Consider the following 20373-nt stretch of genomic DNA (forward strand, 5'->3'; position numbering starts at 1 on the left):
ACAGGGCTTGCTTTGTTGATGTTGTTGTTTTGTTGTGTTCTGTGTTCTGCTGAGCACTGTGGGCATGCTACGTTGGTGCTGGAATATGGGGCAACATCTTTGTGCTGTTCCCAGCACATATCCAGGTGCTTCAGTTAAGGCAAACAACGTATTTCACTGTATGTTTCGATGTACGTACATGTGAAAAATAATTTTGAATCTTGAATTTTGATCTGTAATTTGTACTTGAGGGAGACCATCATCAGGGGCTATAATGGTAAACTGATAAATCCTGAAAATTATAAGGGAGAGATGGAACTTTTGCCACAAACAGACATTGAAGCAAAAGTATGAAAGCATTCATGATTAAGCACAGGAGGTACTAAGGGATTGAAGGAAATTCTGATAGAATTAGATGAAGAGAGGCATCAGAGGGATTATGTGGGAATGGAAACACAGGTTTACACTCACTGGACACTTTATTAGGTACACCTGCTTTAATGCAAATATCTAATAGTAGTAGCATGTAGTAGCAACTGAATGCATAAAAGCATGCAGACATGGTCAAGAGATTCAGTTGTTGTTCAGACCAAACCACGGAATTAGAAGAAATGTGATCCATGTGACTTTGATCATGGAATGACTGCTGGTGGCAGACAGGGTGGTTTGAGTTAGCTCAGAAACTGCTGACCTCCTGGAAACTTCATGCACCATTGTCTCCAGAGTTTACAGAGAATGGTGCGAGAAACAAAACATCCAGTGAGCGACTTTTCTGTGGGAGAAAATACCTTGTTATTGAGAGAGGTCAGACTGGTTCAACCTGACAGGAAGGCAAAAGTAACTCAAATTACCATGCATTACAACAGTGATGTGCAGAAGAGCAGCATTTTGAAGTGGATGGGCTACAGCTGCAGAAGATCACAACCACACAGAAACACTCAGTGGCCACTGTGGCCTGTTTTTGTTTCTGTTATGTATGTAAACCAGAGGGAAATAATCAAAATGTCCTGGGACTAATATGTAGGCGAATGAAATCGACAATATCATTTAATTATGCACCTTTGTCCTTTTACTGTTGCAATGCTGGATCCATTCCAGGTAAGTGTTGCAGAAACTGGCTCTTGAGATTCCCTTGAGGCAATGGTCGTAGTCTTCATCAATGTTCATATTAAAAACTGCTGGGTCCTTGTCAATGTAATTCCACGCTGTGCAGGGATGCAGAGCTTCCTGTATGGATTCATTGCTTAACCAGTCCTCCAGCTTTGGGGAACGAATCAGGTAGTATATTATACTCTGTGAAAAGAAACTCATTAATATACAATTTCAGCTCAGTGGCGTAAAAAACATGTTTATCAGAAATAATAGTCGTCATACTGAAACAGGCCCTTCAGGCCATTAAATCTGGGCTAAATATCAAATATCCATTCACACTAAACCTATACAATTCCCATTCTATTCTCCCTATATTCCTCTCCTCTCCCATCAGGCCACACTTAAGAGTATTATCAACAGTTTTGGGCCCCATATCTCAGAAAGGATGTGTTGCCATTACAGAGAGTCCAGAGGAGGTTCACGAGGATGATTCCGGGAATGAAGAAGTAACATATGAGGAGCGTTTGGCAGCTTTAGGCTCCTACTCACTGGAATTTAGAAGAATATAGGGGATCTCATTGAGACCTACTGAATGTTGAAAGGACTAGATAAGGTGGATGTGGAGAGGAGGTATGGTAGGGGTATCCAGAACTAGAGGGCAAAGCCTCAAAATTGAGGGGTAACCTTTTAGAACAGAGGTAAGGAGGAATTTTTTTTTTTAGCCAGAGAGTAATGAATCTGTGGAATGCTCTGCCACAGACTGTGATGGAGGCCAAGTCCATGGGTATATTTATAACGGAAGTTGATAATTTCCTGATCGGTCAGGGCATCAAAGGATATGGCAAGAAGGCAGGTGTATGGGGTTGAGTGCGATCCAAGAATACCACCAGGCTCAAGTTTAGGTTCTATCACACGGTTATCGTGGGGTTGAGTGGGATCCAAGAATACCACCAGGCTCAAGGTTAGGTTCTATCACACGGTTATCGCACTCTTGAGTGGCCCTCCTGTATGGCAAGATGGACTCTTGGTTTCACAATCTACCTTGTTAAGATCATGCACTTTATTATTTAACCTGCACTGCACTTTTTTGGTAGGATTTACACTTTATTCTGCATTGTTATTGTTTTATCTTATTCTAGCTCAATGTACCGTGTAATGACTTGATGCGTATGAACAGTATGCAAGACAAGCTTTTCACTGATTCTCAGTATATGTAACAATGACCAAAACCAACTACCCCCAGATCCAATCTGTCCCCTGCTCATTAGGGGTAACTTACAGCCACCAATAACATATTGACTCTTGTATCTTAGACCACAAGACACAGGAGCAGAATTTGGTCATTCACCCCATCAAGTCTACTCCACCATTTGATCATGACTGATTTATCTTCCCCCTCAAGCCCGTTCGCCTTCCTTCTCTCCATAACCTTTGATGCCCTTACTAATTAAGAACCTTTCAAACTTCACTTTAAATTTATTCAATGACTTGGCTCCACAGCCATCTGTGGCAATGAATTCCACAGATTCAACACACTCTGGGGCTAAGGAGATTCCTCCTTATCTCTGCTCTACAGGAATGTGCTTCTATTCTGAAGCTGTGCCCTCTGGTCCTAGGTTCTCCCACTATTGGAAATATCCTCTGCATGTCCACTCTATCTAGGCCTTTCAATATTTGGTAGGTTTCAATTAGATTCCGCCCCCCCCAACCTTTGGGATGTGGGAGTAACACAGTGGGAAGCCATGTGGTGACACAAAGAACACCAGAGGTCAGAATCAATACCCAGTCGCTCAAGCTGTGAGGCAAGATCTCTGCCAGTTGCACCATGGTGGATTTACAGCACATAACAATTTTAGAGAACAAAGTACATAGAACATTACAGTACAATACAGGCCCTTTGGTCCACAATATTGTGCCAACCTTTTAACCTACTCAAAGATCAATCAAACTCTTCTCTCCCACATAGCCCTCCATTTTTCAATCAGCCATGTTCCTATCTAAGAGTTTCTTAAATGCCTCTACCACCACCCCTGGCAGTGTATTCCATGCATCCTCCACTCCCTGTGTAAAGAACATACTTCTGACATCGCACATGTTCCTCCAGTCACCTTAAAATGATGGTGCATCGTATTCACCATTTCTACCCTGGAAAAAAGTCTTACTCCACTCATCCATCTTGTACACCTCTCATTTTATTTGGAATGGCTTAAAGGAGACATCAAGATGTGACATGAATGCTGCTCTCAGTTACAGTTTACCATTAGAATATGAAATAAAGCACTGCTTAAAATATTAACTTCAGGAAACAAAATTACATCAGAACTTTATGAAAGATAGTCATCCCAAGGTGCTTGAAGGCTCTAAGGGGGAACTGGACTGTGAAACAGTGAGGGGTATAAATAGAAGCAGAAACCAAATGCTTGGCAAGGAGATTGTTTTCTCTAAGGAAAGACAAAGTCCTGGAGAGACAGTGAAGCCGAGGGAGTGAATTCCAAAAGAATAGCCCAAGGGCAAAGAATCTCATTGTTCATCCTCACTGTATCGTGGCAGATGTAACTTCAACATGAAGCAGGAAGCAGTCAAATGTTCTAATGTATCATATTTTTCATGACACTAAGTTACAGGAACTATTCCATTCAGTTATCTGGGCTGACCTTTTTTTGACCAACTGCAGGGCCCTGGCTTGTTGTCACTGATCATTTGCAAGTCATTCATACAACCCAGTCCATCACAGGCAAAGCCCTCCCCAACATTAAGCACATTTACACACAGTGCTGCCACAGGAAAGCAACACTGATCATCAGAGACCCCCACCATCCAAGGCTATGCTCTCTTCTTGCTACCACCATCGGGAAAGATGTACAAGAGCACTAGGTCCCTCATCACCAAGTTCAAGAACAGTTATTATCCAACAACCATCAGGCTCCTGAACTTGTGTGGATAAATTCACTCACCCTAATGCTGAATTGACTCCACAATCTTTAGACTCATTTTCAAGACTTTACAACTCATATCCCCATTATTATTTATTTATTTAAAAAATGTAATATTGGCACAGTTTGCCCTCTTTTGCACATTGGATGTTTGTCAGTCTTTCCTATGGATAGTTTTCATAGATTCCATTGTATTTCTTTATTTTCCTGTAAATGCCTGAAAGAAAATAAATCTCAAGGCAGTATACGGCGACATACGAGGGGTGATTGATAAGTCTGTGGCCCAAGGTAGAAGGCGTCAATTTTAGAAAACTGAGCACATTTATTTTTCCTACATTTACACACTTAGTCCAGCGGTCATGGAGCATACGGATCCCTTCTTTGTAGAGGTCAGTGTCTTGGACCTCCAGAAGTGGTCCACAGCAGGGGTGATTAATAAGTTCATGGCCTAAGGTAGAAGGAGATGTTATTAACTTCAAATTTTCTGCATTTTCACTCAAAGAGTTGAACACTGCATGTGCATGTAACGAGAGCTGTATAACTCATCTCCTTCTACCTTAGGCCACAAACTTATCAATCACCCCTGCTGTGGATCACCTGGAGGTTTAAGATGCTCTCGTTACATGTGCGTGCCATTCAACTCTTTGAGTGATAATGTAGAAAGGTTGAAGTTAGTAACTCATCTTCTACTTTAGGCCATGAACTTATCAATCACCCCTGCTGCGGACCACTTCTAGAAAGAAGGGATCTGTATGCTCCACGACCGCTGGATTAAGTGAGTACATGTAGGAGGGGACTATGTTGAAAAATAAATGTGCTAGGTTTTCTAAAATTGACTCCGTCTACCTTAGGCCACAAATGTATCAATCATCCCTCGTATATGTACTTTGATAATAAATATACACTTAACTTTTTAATGGCATCAGCTGTAGCTCAATGAGTAGCAATCTCACCTCTTTAACTGGAAGAAGACAAGTTCAAGCACATCTACAGTAAAGTGAGACTCCACTTGACACTCCTGTACAATATTAAGGGGAGTGCTGCATAGTCAGAGGTATCATATTTTTGAATTATTTGTTAAACCAAACCATTTCCATACTTGGCTTTATTACATTGCTGTTTGAGGAAGTCTGGTGTCTGTCACATTTCCTAGGTAAAAGCAATGACTTCACTTCAAAAGAAAAGAATGTCATAGACTGCTAAATGCTCTGGGATGCCCTGAGGCTGTGAGTAGTACTATACAAAAACAAGTACTTTCCTAATTACTTACCAATCTGCAGATTTTATGCCAGTATGTAAACAGTCAACCAATATTTAAACTATTATGACTGACTGTAGGCTTTCTTGTCTGCCAGAATAAGGGAACATTGCTGGATGACTTTGGATAAAATTGGAAAAAGACGATGCAGTCAGCTGTGTCAAAGGCTGCAGGCAGATTGAGGACAAAAAAAAAACTGGATTATCTTTGCCACAATTGCAATGTGTGCCATTTGTGAGCATCAAGTAATCTGTTGATGGAACTCACAGAGTACAGAGCAGCATCTGTGGGAGGAAAGCAACTGCCAACATTTTGGGCTGAAACAATCCTATCAGGACTGGCAGTGAAGAGGTGAGATGGCCAATAGAAACAAAGGAGTGTCGAGAAGGGATTCTGAGGTGACTGGTAGACTGAGGAGAGATGTAAAATAGTGCCAAGTAGGGGATGTGAGCAGTGCTGGGATTAGAAGACTGTGGCAGATAGATCACAGATGGAGGCAAACAAAGAGAGGGAGGAGAAAAGGGGAAAAAATAGATGCCATTTGTGCCTTTGATAGGTGCCAGTAAGGTCCTGTTTGTAATCGAAAGTTGATTAGAAGACAGGAAAAACAGATTTGAGAAGGTACAGCAAATTCAGAGAATACAGGCAGGTTGGAGAAGAAACACAAAAATAAATATCTCCACTTCTCTCTTTTTCTATTCCCCATTGTGGTTCCTCTCTTACCTCTTCTCTTCTGCTCATCTGTCTGTCATGTTCCTCTGGTGTCCCTCCTCCTTCACTTTCTTCCATGGTCTACTGTCCTCTCCTATCAGATTCCCTCTTCTTTGAACTTTTACCTCTTCCACCTATCACCTCCCAGCTTCTTACTTCATCCCCCTTCCTTACTCACCTATATTCCCTCTCACCTGGCTTCACCTATCATCTGCCAGCTTGCACTCCTTCCATCCACCCCCTCCCCACCTTCTTATTCTGGTTTCTGCCCCCTTCCTTTCCAGTCCTGATGATGGATCTTGGCCCGAAATATTGACTGTTTATTCCTCTTCATAGATGCTATCTCACCTGTTGTGTTCCTTAGGCATTTTCTGTGTGTTTCTCTGGATTTCCAGCATCTACAGAACCTTTTGTTTTTCAAATAACATACTACAAACCTTGAGCAGCACACACAAAATGCTGGAGGAACTAAGCAAGTCAGGCAGCATCTATGGTGGGGAATAATAAGTCAACGTCTTGGATCAAGGCACTTCATCAGGACAAGTTTTTCAGGATTGACATTAAAAATAATTTTATCCAATGTTTATTTTCAAGTGCAGTTCCCTTCACTTGTTGCCTCACCCTTATAAGAGTTGACCAATTGTCATTGCTGTAAGTGCCAATTCAAATTGGGCAGTACAGTAGCATAGTGGTTAACACAACACTTTACAGTACTGGTGACCCAGGTTCATCTCCTGTCGCTGTCTGTAAGGAGTCCGTACATTCTCCCCATGACCGCATGGGTTTCCTCCACGTGCTCAGGTTTCCTCCCACAGTCCAAAGAAGTACTGGTTGGTAGGTTAACTGGGCATTGTAAATGGTCCTGTGATTACACTAGGATTAAATCTGGGGTTGCTGAGCAGCGCAGCGTGAAGGGCCAGAAGGGCTTATTCCATGATGTACCTCAATAAATAAATAAACAAATAAAAGGACAGCATTTAAAACTGTATTAAACAGGCTAACTATTTCAGGAAGTTCAGCAGGCAGTTCACACCTGCTCAAATAGTGATTGCTTTGCGTGAAACTTGTGATGGTGGTACTGTCATTGTCACAGGTTTCACTTGAGCCATTTCCCAAATTAAATGCATTGCATAGCAAATTAAAATGCTGATCTCCTCTTCATCCTTTGTAATTAGGCTTGGTAATGATTCTGGCATCCAAGTGAAATTTTAATAATTGATTGATCTTCATGATATCAACATTCTCTGTCTACATCAATGTCAGATTGTACAGAACAAACTGTGGAGTTTCAGTGATAATTTTTAAAACTTCACTTGTTTCACACAAAGTAAAATCTGTGGGTTATAAAAAATCAATTAGAGTTTAAGCAGAGTCAAATAGGAAAGTAAGAAATAACATCACGGTCACTGGCACCTCAGATTATGTAAATGTAAAAACATTGTTGATGAACTGCTCCCTCCCAGGTCTCCCTTTTGCATACCTCATGGAACACAGAGTCTGAGGAGATTTGATATGTCACCAAAGACTCTAACAAATTTCTACAGATGTCCTGTGGGGAACATTCTAACTGGTGGCATCATCTTGTGAGAAGGAACCAATGCACAGGATTGGAAAAAGCTGCAGAGGGTGCAAGCTCAGTCAGCTCCATCATGGGAACTATTGTCCCCATGATCGAGGACATCTTCAAAAGGTGATGCCTCAAAAAGGCAGTAACCTTCATTAAGGACCCCCATCACCTGGAACATGCCCTCTCCTTATTACCACCATCAGGGAAGAGATACAGGAGCCTGGAGACATGCACTCAACATTTTCAGACCAGCTTTTTGAACCGGCAATGAACCAACCCTCACTATTTTTGATCTCCTTTTCACAACGTACAGTATTCCAGTGGTATTAAACCGGATTCTGAACCACTTGGAGCTATAAATAATGTGACTTCCTGTATAACAATAACAATATATAAAGTCCTGATTTAAAATTCTAAGGCTATTTAGTTATTGTGGTGTGATTGATGGCACTGAATAGGGCAGAAAGTAGCGAGGCAGGGCAAGACAGAAGGGGAAAATTGCAAATGCCAGAAGTCCGAAATAAAAACAGAAAATGCTGAAAATACCCAGCAGGTCAGCCAGTGCCTGTGGAGAGAGAGAGAGACTGAATAAATAGTTCATATCATGCTGGCTAACGTTGGTAGTTCCAATCAGAACAATTGGCCATCAGTCGCTTAAATTGTACAAATCCAGTATTTTCCCAGCAAACCCTGTCAAACACGGAAGTCCGTGACCCATTGATTGATTCGGAAACCTGAATCTGACAGGCTGCTTCTTAGCGAGCCTCATTGGAGTTCAGCAAAAGAGCCCAGTCTTGCTGAGATGCCCAGCATTCCACTGGGGAAGTACTTTCTTGATCCTGTGCAAAGTTCAACATGGCACAGGATCTGATACCCAATTGATTAATAGGCATTGTATGAGCTCAAGCATAAGTTGTTACTATATAAACATTACTTTGCTTTCTTTTAATATTTTGAATTCATCTTAATGTCTCTGAAATGATCATAACGAGGTCTTGTACTTTATTGTTTACCTGCACTGAACTTCTTTGGTATACTTTACACTTTATTCTGCACTGTTATTGTTCTACATTGTTCTAGCTCAATACACAGTGTAATGATTTGATCCGTATACTATTTCTACAGCTCTTCATTGTATCTTGGTACACGTGACAATAATAAACCAATCCTAATAGTAGAGATGAGGGGGATGCCAGACAATGATTATGGTGTGGGATTGGGGACTAATGACCTTTCATCACAATTAGATGTGTACCAGGTTTTAAGGATGTACAGAGACAGAGATAGGAGAATGGAAAGAGACTGAAGGGACATTTAGTGATTCCCATTCTGACACGACTGTCCTCAGCTTCCTACACTGTTACAATGAAATTCAAGGAAAGAACAAAACATTCTTAGATTAGGTATGGTACATTACTCCGGCCTCAACATTGAATATTTTATTTTTATTTTATTTAGAGATACAGCATAGTAACAGGCCCAACAAACCATGCTGCCCAGTTTCACTTATTGACCAATTAACCTACTTACCCATACATCTTTTGAAATGTGGGAGAAAAACCACATGGTCACAGATAGAAGGTCACACAGTGGAGGAATTCAACCCTAGTCACTGGCGCTGTAATAGCATTACACTAACTGCTACGTTACCATGCCACTCTTAAATATAACAACTGTTACAAAAGATCGTATTTTTGGTATCTACCTGACTCATATTTTATTTCAACAGCTTGTGCATCACCTTACAGTGCCAGCGATCACTGATCGGGGTTCCAATGTCAGTGCTGTCTGTAAAGAATTCGTATGTTCTCCCCTTGACCACGTGGGTTACCTCCGGGTGCTCCGGTTTCCTCCCACATTCCAAAGACATACAGGTTAGGGTTAGTAAGTTTGTTAGCATTGGAATCATGGCAACACTTACAGGCTGCCCCTTCTCACTGTATTGGTCGCTGACACAAATGATGCATTTCACTGTATGTTTCAAGGTACATCTGTCAAATAAAGCTAATCTTTAATCGTGGAGAGACAAATCACAGACCATCTGACTGCCCTCCAGAAAGTATCTGCTCAATGTAGAAGGTGAGCCTGGCTTTCCAATTGCCTATCATTTTGTTCTCCATTCTCTTCCCACTCTGATCTCTCCGTCTTCGGCCTCTTATGCTATTCCAGTGAAACTCGATGAAAGCTAAGGAATAACATCTCTTCTTCTGACTTGGTACACCACTGTCCTTAGGGCTAACAATGAATTCAGATAACCAGATTTTCCAGTTGGTTATTTTCTCTCCATAGCTGCTATTTCCTACATACTTCCAGTACTCTGTTTTTATTTCAGGTTTCTACCATCTGCAATACATTGCCTTCTCTGCTGGAACCTCATCTCTCCTTTCCCCTATAAGTCTCCTTCTATAAACATGTTCTTTAGGTGAATCATTCACGATTAGAATGTCTGCCCTAACCACTTGGCCAGCACATACTCCATGGGTGTCATTCAGTCTCGGCTGGACTCCACCTTATCATAGACATTATTTTGTTCACCCATTCTTTCTTTCCATCTGCAACTTAAAACACATTTAATTTCTAAAAGTTCTCAGGAAAGTTTGTCAATCAGAAATATTCACCATGGATGCTGACTGGTTAACTATCTCCACTACATCCATGCTACGACATCCCACCCCACATGATGCAATGCATTCACCTTTGTGAGACCTCACTCCCCAACTCCTTGGTAAGTGAACATCCCTGATGAGACCAATGAAATGTTTTAAATACTTTAAATCTGATTTTTCTCCTAGATTTGCTCCCTGCTTTGAAAACGAAGCAAGGGGAAGTTGAGAAAACATACACTAGTTCTCACTAAATGATCAGAAGAAGAAAGGGTGAGTAGCTTCTAGTTCCTATGTGTCAAAGATCTACCTCCGGGCCCAACATTTTGATGCAAATAGAGCTAGCAGCTGTATTTCATTTGGAGTCTGAAGAGATTTGGTAAGGCACCTAAGACTAACAAATTTCTACAGATGTACTCTGAAGAGCATTCCAATTGTTTGCATCACCATCTGGCATGGAGGGGCCACTGCACAGGATTGGAAAAAACTGCAGAAGGCTGTTAACACAGCCAGCTCCATCATGGGCAGGGGGATGGGAACCAATATGATAGAGCTAAGAATTAGCAGCAGGTTTACAAGTAGATGATGGATGTAATATGAATTGAATTAGATTTACAAGGATGTTGCCTGGATTGGGGAGCATGCCTTATCAGAATAGGTTGAGTAATCTCAGCCTTTTCTCCTTGGAGCGACGGAGGATGAGAGGTAACTTGATAGAGGTGCACAAGATAATGAGAGGCATTGATCATGTGGATAGTCAGAGGCTTTTCCCCAGGGCTGAATTGGCTAGCACAAGAGGGCACAGTTTTAAGGTGCTTGGAAGTAGGTACAGAGGAGATGTCGGGGTTAAGTACGCAGAGAGTGGTGAGTGCGTGGAATGGGCTGCCGGCAGCAGTGGTGGAGGTGGAAACGATAGGGTCTTTTAAGACAGCGGTCCCCAACCACCGGGCCGTGGACCGGTACTGGGCCACTAAGCATGTGCTATCAGGCCGTGAGGAAATGATATGAGTCAGCTGCACCTTTCCTCATTCCCTGTCACACACTGTTGAACTTGAACATAGGGTTGCCAACTGTCCCGTATTTGCCGGGACATCCCGTATATTGGGCTAAATTGGTTTGTCCCTATTTCCCCCGCTAAGGTAGAGCATTCCTATGAAACCATTCGTGCCAAAATGGCGTGAAGCAAAGAAGCAATTACCATTAATTTATATGGGAAAAATTTTTGAGCGTTCCCAGACCCAAAAAATAACCTAACAAATCATACCAAATAACACATAAAACCGAAAATAAATAACACTAACAAATAGTAAAAGCAGGAATGCAGGAATGATATGATAAATACACAGCCTCTATAAAGTAGAAATAATGTATGTACAGTATAATCGGGAAGATAAAGGCAAAACCGATTTGTGGGGGAAAAGAAAATCAGCAAGTACGCGCATGCGCACACAGGTGCCTGCGCAAGGCTTCATGGTCATAGTAGTCTTTCCTGGGGTAAAGTGTCCCGGGATTTGACTGCTACGTTTGTTCCTTATTTGGGAGTGAGAAAGTTGGCAACCCTAACTGTAAAAGACATGTTGAGGTGAGTTTAACCCAACTTGAACACCCCCCCACCCCCTGGGTCGGCCGGTCTGCAAGAATATTGTCAATATTAAACCAGTCCGCGGTGCAAAAAAGGTTGGGGGCCCCTGTTTTAAGAGACTCCTGGACAGATACATGGAACTTAGAAAAATTGAGGGCTATGGGTAAACCTAGGTAGTTCTAAGATAAGGACATGTTCGGCACAGCTTTGTGGGCCGAAGGGCCTGTATTGTTCTGTAGGCTTTCTATGTTTTTCTATGTTACTATGGATGTAATGAAGGACAAGCCAATGACTGGGTACAAACAGAGACAGAGTAATGAGTTAAATTGTACCACAGAGGCAAAATTTAAAAGGAATAGTTTTGAACAGAGTTGAGGAAGAATTACTTTAGCCAGAGGGTAGTGAACCTCTGCCATCAGATTTCTGAATGGTCTACAAACCCATGAACTACCTCACAATTTTTGCTCTTTTTGCACTATTTATTTATTTTTAATACATATATTTCCTGTTATAATTTATAGCCTATTTTATGAATTGCACTGAACTGTTGCCACAAAACACAAATTTCACAGCATATGCCAGTGATAATAAACCTGGTTCAGAGTCTTGTGTTTTTGTTGACAGCACAACTGAAAATTGCTGATGTTTAACCCCGATACTTGCAAGGATATTCCCGGTATATTTATCACCTCTCTGCTCCATTTTACTCCTGATTTATTGGCTGTGCAAAGCTTTAATCAAAGCTATGCTGTAGACCTTTATCACAGCTTTTAGCTGTGACAGGAGTAGTAGGAAGATCCCTAAAGCAGATGGAGGAGAGATGGAGACAAAAAAAATTACTTATAAAGCAAAACAACTTACTGGCATACTACTACCTTTACATAATAGGTGATGAGCATCTTTCTCAGATCAAACATCTGTAGCATGCACGCTGCATTGTTGTCACTGATGCTGTAGCCTTCCAGAACGTACTTGGATGAAGTGACTTCCCAGGCCAGCCAGCGTTGGATAAAAACTGCATTGAATGACAGCATGTGGGGCAAATGCCCTGGCTCACAGCAGCAGCAGCAACCCTCGTCATCCTCAGCTCCCTCTGTTATCGCTTCAACCTCCCTCTGTTGGCAATATGTACCTGAAAGAAAAAAAAATGAAGCATTTTATATTGCACATGCATCATCCAAAATGCGCCTTACCATATGTACCATAAGACATAAAAACAGAATTAGGCCATTCAACTCATCGAGTCTGCTCCACCATTCCATCATGGATGATTTATTATCCACATCAAGCACGTTCTCCTGCCTTCTCCCCGTAACCTTTGACACCCTTACTAATCAAGACCTATCAACCCCTGCTTTAAATATACCAAAGACGGTCTCCATAGCCATCTATGGAAATGAATTCCATAGATTCAGCACCCTCTGCCTAAAGAAATTCTTCCTCATCACTGTTCAAAAGGGACATCCTTCTATTCTGAGGCTGTGCCTTCTGGCCCTAGACTCCCCCACTTTGGGAAACATCCTTTCCACACCCACTCTATCAAGTCCTTTCAATATTTGGTAGGTTTCAATGAGTTCCCACCCTCATTCTTCTAAACTCCGTGCACAGAATGATAGAGAAAAGCTGTCCTCACCTAAATTCCCATGATATGTATATATGATTACTCTTTGTCTGCTAGATATTGGATTATTGCTATGGCCACAACTAACATTTATTAATATAAATATGTGTCTGGTGCCACAAACAGAATCAGAATCAGGTTTATTATCACCAGCATGGGACGTGAAATTTGTTAACTTATCAGCAGCAGTTCAATGCAATACGTAACCTAGAAGAGAAAAAAATAAAATAAATAAATAATAAACAAGTAAATCAATTACAGTATACACATATTGAATAGATTTTTAAAAAGTGCAAAAATCAGAAATACTGTATATGGTATTTAAAAAAGTGAGGCAGTGTCCAAGGATTCAATGTCCATTTAGCAATTGGATGGCAGAGGGGAAGAAGCTGTTCATAATTAAAGTGACAAGGCACAGTGCGCCTTCAGTGCTTTTATGGAATTGCTCATTCAACAGTTCCCTGGTAAACACCAGGCTTATTCAATGACAGGCAGCACAATGGGTGCCATAGTAGTGTAGCAGTTAGCGTGACACTATTACAGTGTCAGAATTCAGAGTTCAATTTTGGAGCCATCTGTAAGAGGCTTGTACATTCTCCTTGTGACCAACTGGGTTTCCTCCAGGTTTCTTCTCACAGTTCAAAGATGTACCTGCAGTAGTTTAACTGGTCATTGTAAATTGTCCTGTGATTAGCAAGGGTTAAATAGGTGGGTTGATGGACAGCGTAGCTTGTTGGGCTGGAAGGCCTGTTCTGTGCTGTATCGCTAAATAAATAAATACAGTATGCATCTCCAGTTTCAGGCTCCCCATCATGAGTTTAAAATCAAATGTCATCTTTCTAAAATGCTGATAAAATCTGTGCACCCACATTGACTGTTAGGGCCTTCTGCTAAATCACTTATTGTTCACCTATTCTAGATATTGTCAATTACTAAAATGCTCCCAGTACTACTCAGGTTTGATTTAGAAGCACTTTGAAGTGTAGTTATATCTTTGCAGTAAATTTTCATTCTTCGTATTTCTTCATGAATGAATGAATAAAGTATCAATTGTTGAGCCAGCTACAAACTAACAATAGATAAATACCATACAGAAAAGATCCCACATTAGAACATTTTATTTTGCTTTACACTAATCTGTGCTGCTGCAATGTCACTGAAAAATTAATGTTATGTTTGAACAACTAAACAGAAAATAATTTGAACATCAAAATCCAGAACAAAATACAACTTCAAATGATCGGCAATAGCTGCTATTTACCTCTGAATCTGGCACGTATGACCATGTGTAATTTATCAATAAAATACAACAGGTTAATTATACCAGAAGTAATGGCAGAAGTGCTGCATCAGTAGCAGCTTGAAGAAGCCATTACAATAGCCATGGCAAAACCCCATAATAGGAGTGCAGAAGTCTGTAGAATATTACTACACTGCAAACTACTTACCTTTATATAATTGGAGGCTTATCCAGCCAGTGTAAAGAAACAAAGACCTGAGATTATTACAGTAAAAAAGCTGAGAGATAGAGGGTCATAAGAAAGTGATGGAGCAACAACTGGCAAGCAAAAGGTGGTTCCAGGTGAAGAGGGGTTATGGGCAGATGGACAAGGCAAATGTGTGTGGAAATAGTCTTAGAGACACAAGAGATTCTGCAGATGCTGGAAATCTAGCGGACCACACACAAAAAATACAGGGGGAATTCAGCAGGTCAGGCAGCATCTGTGGAGAGGAATAAACAGTTAACATTTTGGGCCAAGAGCTTTCGGGGTGGTGGGGGGGGGGGTGTGGCTGGCCTGAGGGAAGGAAGCGATGGTGGGAGCTTGGACTTGGCTAAACTGGCTTAAATCCATTTGGTGAACATACTTCAGGTGGAATGTAGACAGTGTCATCTTCCGGAGACGCTCATGTGTTTTATTGGCATGTAGGGCACACAAGTGGGAGTGAAAGCATATCCTGGGAAGTAGTATTGTTACTCTGGATAGTTTGGTGGGGTCTGGTCAAGAAACATAAGCAAGTATTCAAATTCTTGAAACTCGTTGGGCTGGTTAATACAATTCAAGTCAATAGCGCTGGATGTTTATACAGTAATCTATTCAGCACAGTAGTGTAGTGGTTAGCACAACGTTTTACCGTACAAGTGACCCAGGTTCAATTCCTACCGCTATCCGTAAGGAGTTTGTACCTTCTGCCTGTGACCATGTGGGTTCCCTCCGGGTGCTCCAGTTTCCTCCCACAGTCCAAAGATATACTGGTTGGTAGGTTAATTGGTCATTGTAAATTGCCCCATAATCAAGCTAAGATTAAATCGGGGGATTTCTGAGCGGTGCAGCTTAAAGGGCTTGAAACACTTATTCTGCACTGTATCTCAATTAAAAAATAATAATAATAAGGCTGTGGAGGTCAAGTCATTAGGTACATTTAAGGCAGAGGTTAATAGATTCTTGGCAAGAGATTGGGGCTGAGGGGGAAAAGGAGAATCCGTGATGTAATGGTGGAGCAGCAGACTCGACGGGCTGAATGGCCTAATTCTGCTCCTATATCTTATGATCTTATCAGAACTCTATCTCAGAGGCTGCGAGGTGAGGAAGGGAGACTGCAGATAGGAAAGGATGGTGGAGCATGGAATAAAATGAGGGAGGTAGGAAAGGCAGCTGAGAACAGTGGGGTTGGGGGGGAAGATCCAGTGGGAAGAGGGACAGGCAGATGGAGTGGGTGGAGGAGGACAAAGAACTGGATGCGATTTAATTACACTAAACAGTAGCATAGCAATCTTTATGCCAGTATCTTTCACTGCGCAGAACTCACTCTGTAGTGGATGAGGGACATAAGCCTGAATTATAAAGATCAAATAATTTAGTCCCAGATAATTCTAACTCAAATTCAGATTTATCTATCACATCGAAACATAAAGAACAATGCATCGTTTGCATCACCAACCAATTCACTTAAGGATGTGCTGGGGGCTGCTCGCAAGTGTTGTACACATTCCAGCACCAACGTAGCATGTCTACAATACTCACCAGAACAGCACAAACAACATAACAGCAGCAAAACAATACACGAGGAATTCTGCAGATGCTGGAAATTCGAGCAATACACATCAAAGTTGCTGGTGAACGCAGCAAGCCAGGCAGCATCTCTAGGAAGAGGTACAGTCGACGTTTCGGGCCGAGACCCTTCGTCCTGATGAAGGGTCTCGGCCCGAAACGTCGACTGCACCTCTTCCTAGAGATGTTGCCTGGCCTGCTGCGTTCACCAGCAACTTTGATGTGTGTTGCTTGAACAGCAAAACAAGCTCCTTTTCCATCCTCCCACCCACTCAAAGGCAACCAGCCAAGCCACAGGTGACATCTGAAAGACTTACTACTTTTTACCACTAAGAACAAACAGAATTAACCCTATTTTTCAAGTAAATACTTGAAAGGTTAAGAGCATCAGAAATCTTGTTCACACTCTGCTAACCTAAAAAGATGCAATAATAATATGCTAATTTGATCAATCTATCTATATCAATTCATCAACAGGTCTAGACACACATCCGTGCAACATACATGACTATTCTAAATCAGCACGTTGAGAGCTTGAGCCCAGAATTTGTCTGGAGTTCAGGATCCTGTTATTGGCTATCCCTGGGGTCGGTACCAGAGACTGGAAGTCTGGGCATTGAAGCCCAGTGGCCGAAGCCTTGAGACTGGAGGCCTGTCCTGAAGTTGGAGGACTGTCCATGTGTGTGGGTAGGTGGGAGTGAGGAAAGGGGCTTGTTTTGCTGTTGTTTTGTTTTGTTCTATGTTGTTCTGCTGAGCACTGTGGGCGTGCTATGTTGGCATCAGATTGAGTGGTGACACTTGTGGGCTGCTCCAGCACATCCTTGGATGCGTTGATTGCTGATAAAAACGACGCATTTCACTGTATGTTTCGATGTACGTGCAATAAATAAATCTGAATCTGAATCTAGGTCTACGAATTCAACGACCCACATAAATAGTTCTACAATACTTATAGCCCTCAGTGGCCCAGTTTGCTAGAGAGACTTATCGTTGCAAAACATCACGCATGTTCTCGACAACAATCATTCTGACTATTTTCACTTGAAATGAATGACTATCCAGTTAATAGGAAATAACACTGGTTGAATGAAACAGTTTCAGTTCAAACCTCTGGCACAAATTAAGGAATGTGTCAATTTATCATGCCATCTAGTGTTCCCCTTCACCATTTCCAAATGTATTTCAATTTTTCACTGCTATTTTTATCATCAGCAAAAAGTAGAATTCAAATAAACTAATGTGTGTCTTTCCAGTAAAGCAAAGAAACTTCAGGAGCATCAAAAAGTGTTAAAAGTTCAAATAACCTGCTAATCAAAGCAATCGATCTTCATCAATTAATCTACCAAAGATCTGACCACTGAATCAATGAAACCATTTGACCTTACTGTAACTATAAAGTTCATGCTTTACTTATCATATATACAATGAAATATATCATTTTGTAACAATGACCAACACAGTCTGAGAACTGTGCTGTGCAGCCCCCAAGTGTCACCGTGCTTCCCTACCAACAAAGCATGGCCACAACTCACAATCCCTAACTATACACCTTTGGATTGAGGGAGGAAACCCACATGGTCAATGAGAGAACATACAAACTCTATCAGATATGAGTTATCATGGAACTTGCCTCTAAACTCAAGTCCTCTGAGCTGAAAAGTTACGAGGCCATTGCCAATCTCTATCAATTGAACCAGCGCATTGAGGTAATCTGAAGCCAGGATGAAGCAGTCTCCAGTGCTGTAGCTTCCCCAGCGACCTAGGATCAAGTCACCACACAAACTCTGCTGCAGTGATCTAGTCAGGTGCTCATAGAAGATTGAATTCAGGTTGTTATCATCGGCTCCTAAACATGCAAACAGAATAGAGAATAACAATTAAATTACAGAAGACTGGTAACTGTGTTTATAGTGTTGTGATCCTCTCTGGATCATAACAAAACTGAACTCTGTATTCCATTTAAGAGTGTCAAACTTTCTAAACTTGAGATCCTTAAACTTAAACACAAGAGATTCTATAGCCGCTGGAAATCCAGAGCAACACACACAAAATGCCTGGCAGCATCTATGGAGAGGAATAAACAGTTGATGTTTTAGGCTGAGGCCCTTCATCAGGACTGCAAAGGAAGGGAGAAGAAGCCAGACAAGCTGGATTGTGTTTGCCTGCAGCTGCACTATGCAATATGAAGAACTGCTGTGGGTTATTCATGCAGAAACATGGCTCTAGGCAACATCAGACATAAGCCATGACACTCAGGGATATGGGCTATATTATTACAGTATCGTTTTTTTAAAATATATTTTTTGTAATTATATTGTTTTGTTATCATAATTACATGTGCTTTATGTGCTGTGTGTGACTCTTGGTTCTGTGTTTTGCACCTCAGCCCCAGAGGAATGCTGTTTCATTTAGCTGTATTCATGTGTATGGTTGAGTGATAATTAAACTTGAGTTTGAACAAGAAGGTGGGGGAGGGGAAGGAGCAACACCTCCCATTCTGTCTGGGTAACTTCCAACCTGATGGATTGAACTTTGGTAACTTTTGGTGATGTCACCCCCCCTCCCCCTCCCTGGTTTCTCCTTTTTCATTCTGCATTCCAATTCCCACTCACCCCTTCTCCTCACCTACCTCTGGTGCCCCTCCTCTTCTCTATCTCCCATCAGATTCTCCCATCCTGACAGATTCCTTCTTTTTCAGCTCTTTACTTTTTCCAACTATCACCTCCCAGCTCCTCGTTTCACCCTACCTTCCCCCTCACCTGTTCTCACCTAACACCTAACAGCCTGTACTCTTCCCCTCCCCCAAATTGGTTCTTTTCTCGCAAACACGAGAAAATCTGCAGACGCTGGAAATTCAAGCAACACACACAAAATGCTGGTGGAACGCAGCAGGCCAGGCAGTATCTATAGGAAGAGGTACAGCTGACATTACGGGCCTTCGGGTCTTGGCCCGAAATGTCCACTGTACCTCTTCCTATAGATGCTGCCTGGCCTGCTGTATTCCACCAGCATTTTGTGTGTGTTGTGGTTCTTTTCTCTTTGGCTTCTTCCCTTTTCCTTTCCAGTCCCGATGAAAGGTCTTAGCCCAAAATGTTGAGTGTTTTATTCCTCTCTGTAGAACTAACCTGCTGAGTTAACCCAGCACTTGTGTGCGCATTGTTCTTAAACTTAAATAAGGGCAATTAAACAAATAAGATAGACTAGGAAATTAAATTAAAAGATATACAATAATGGCAGATAAGCAGTGGCAGGCATTTAAAGAAATATTTCTCAGGGCAACGTAGCTTTTCCTGAGTTTCTCCTTGCATTTATGAATACCTATATTACAGTCATGGCCAGTGGTTTTGTAATTTGTCATAAGCCGATGCATCTTTAAATCTGCACTACCAGTCACAATTTGAAATAACTGTATCCATTCATCCTTCAGCATTCCTTTATCTGCAGAAAAGGACCTTGTTTTTCCTGACTGCCAAGTCCTCTCAGTTCTGTAAATCTTTTATTGCATCTTCTCCACCCTCTGTAGCCATTTAATATTTTTCACTTTATTCACAGAACCATACCCTGTATTTCATACGTGGTCCAAGCGAAGATTGAAGCAAATTTAACATATACTCAGTGGCGGCAGAAGTGGAACCTGATGTACTCTTCTGCTGCTGCAGCCCATCTACTTTAAAGGTTGATGTGCTGTGTTCAAACATGCTCTTCTGCATACAACTGTTGAAATAACCAATTTCCCCCGGGATTAATAAAGTATGACTATGACTATAATGTGCAGTTACTTGAGTTACAGCCACTTTCCTGTCAGTTTGACCTGTCTGGCCAATCTCCTCTGACCTCTCTCATTAACAAGGCATTTTCTCTCACAGAAATGTCATTCACTGGATGCTTTTTGTTTCTCGCATCATTCTCTGTAAGCTCTCGAGGCTGTTAAGCCTGAAAATCCGAGGAGATCAGCAGATACATCTGGTGCCAAAAAT

At 41.6% G+C, this 20373-nt stretch overlaps 1 protein-coding gene across 1 annotated transcript in view; it reads right to left on the reverse strand.

Annotated features, from left to right (window-relative positions):
* Positions 1 to 20373, reverse strand: part of LOC140211013 (pecanex-like protein 2) — a 270987-nt gene that overhangs the window by 68593 nt on the left and 182021 nt on the right. The window contains 3 exon segments of the mRNA XM_072280359.1: positions 1039 to 1272; positions 12601 to 12857; positions 18027 to 18242. Of these exon segments, the coding sequence (XP_072136460.1) occupies positions 1039 to 1272; positions 12601 to 12857; positions 18027 to 18242 (707 nt within the window).

Source organism: Mobula birostris, chromosome 2 (genome assembly GCF_030028105.1).
Source record: "Mobula birostris isolate sMobBir1 chromosome 2, sMobBir1.hap1, whole genome shotgun sequence".
Classification (NCBI taxonomy): domain Eukaryota; kingdom Metazoa; phylum Chordata; class Chondrichthyes; order Myliobatiformes; family Myliobatidae; genus Mobula; species Mobula birostris.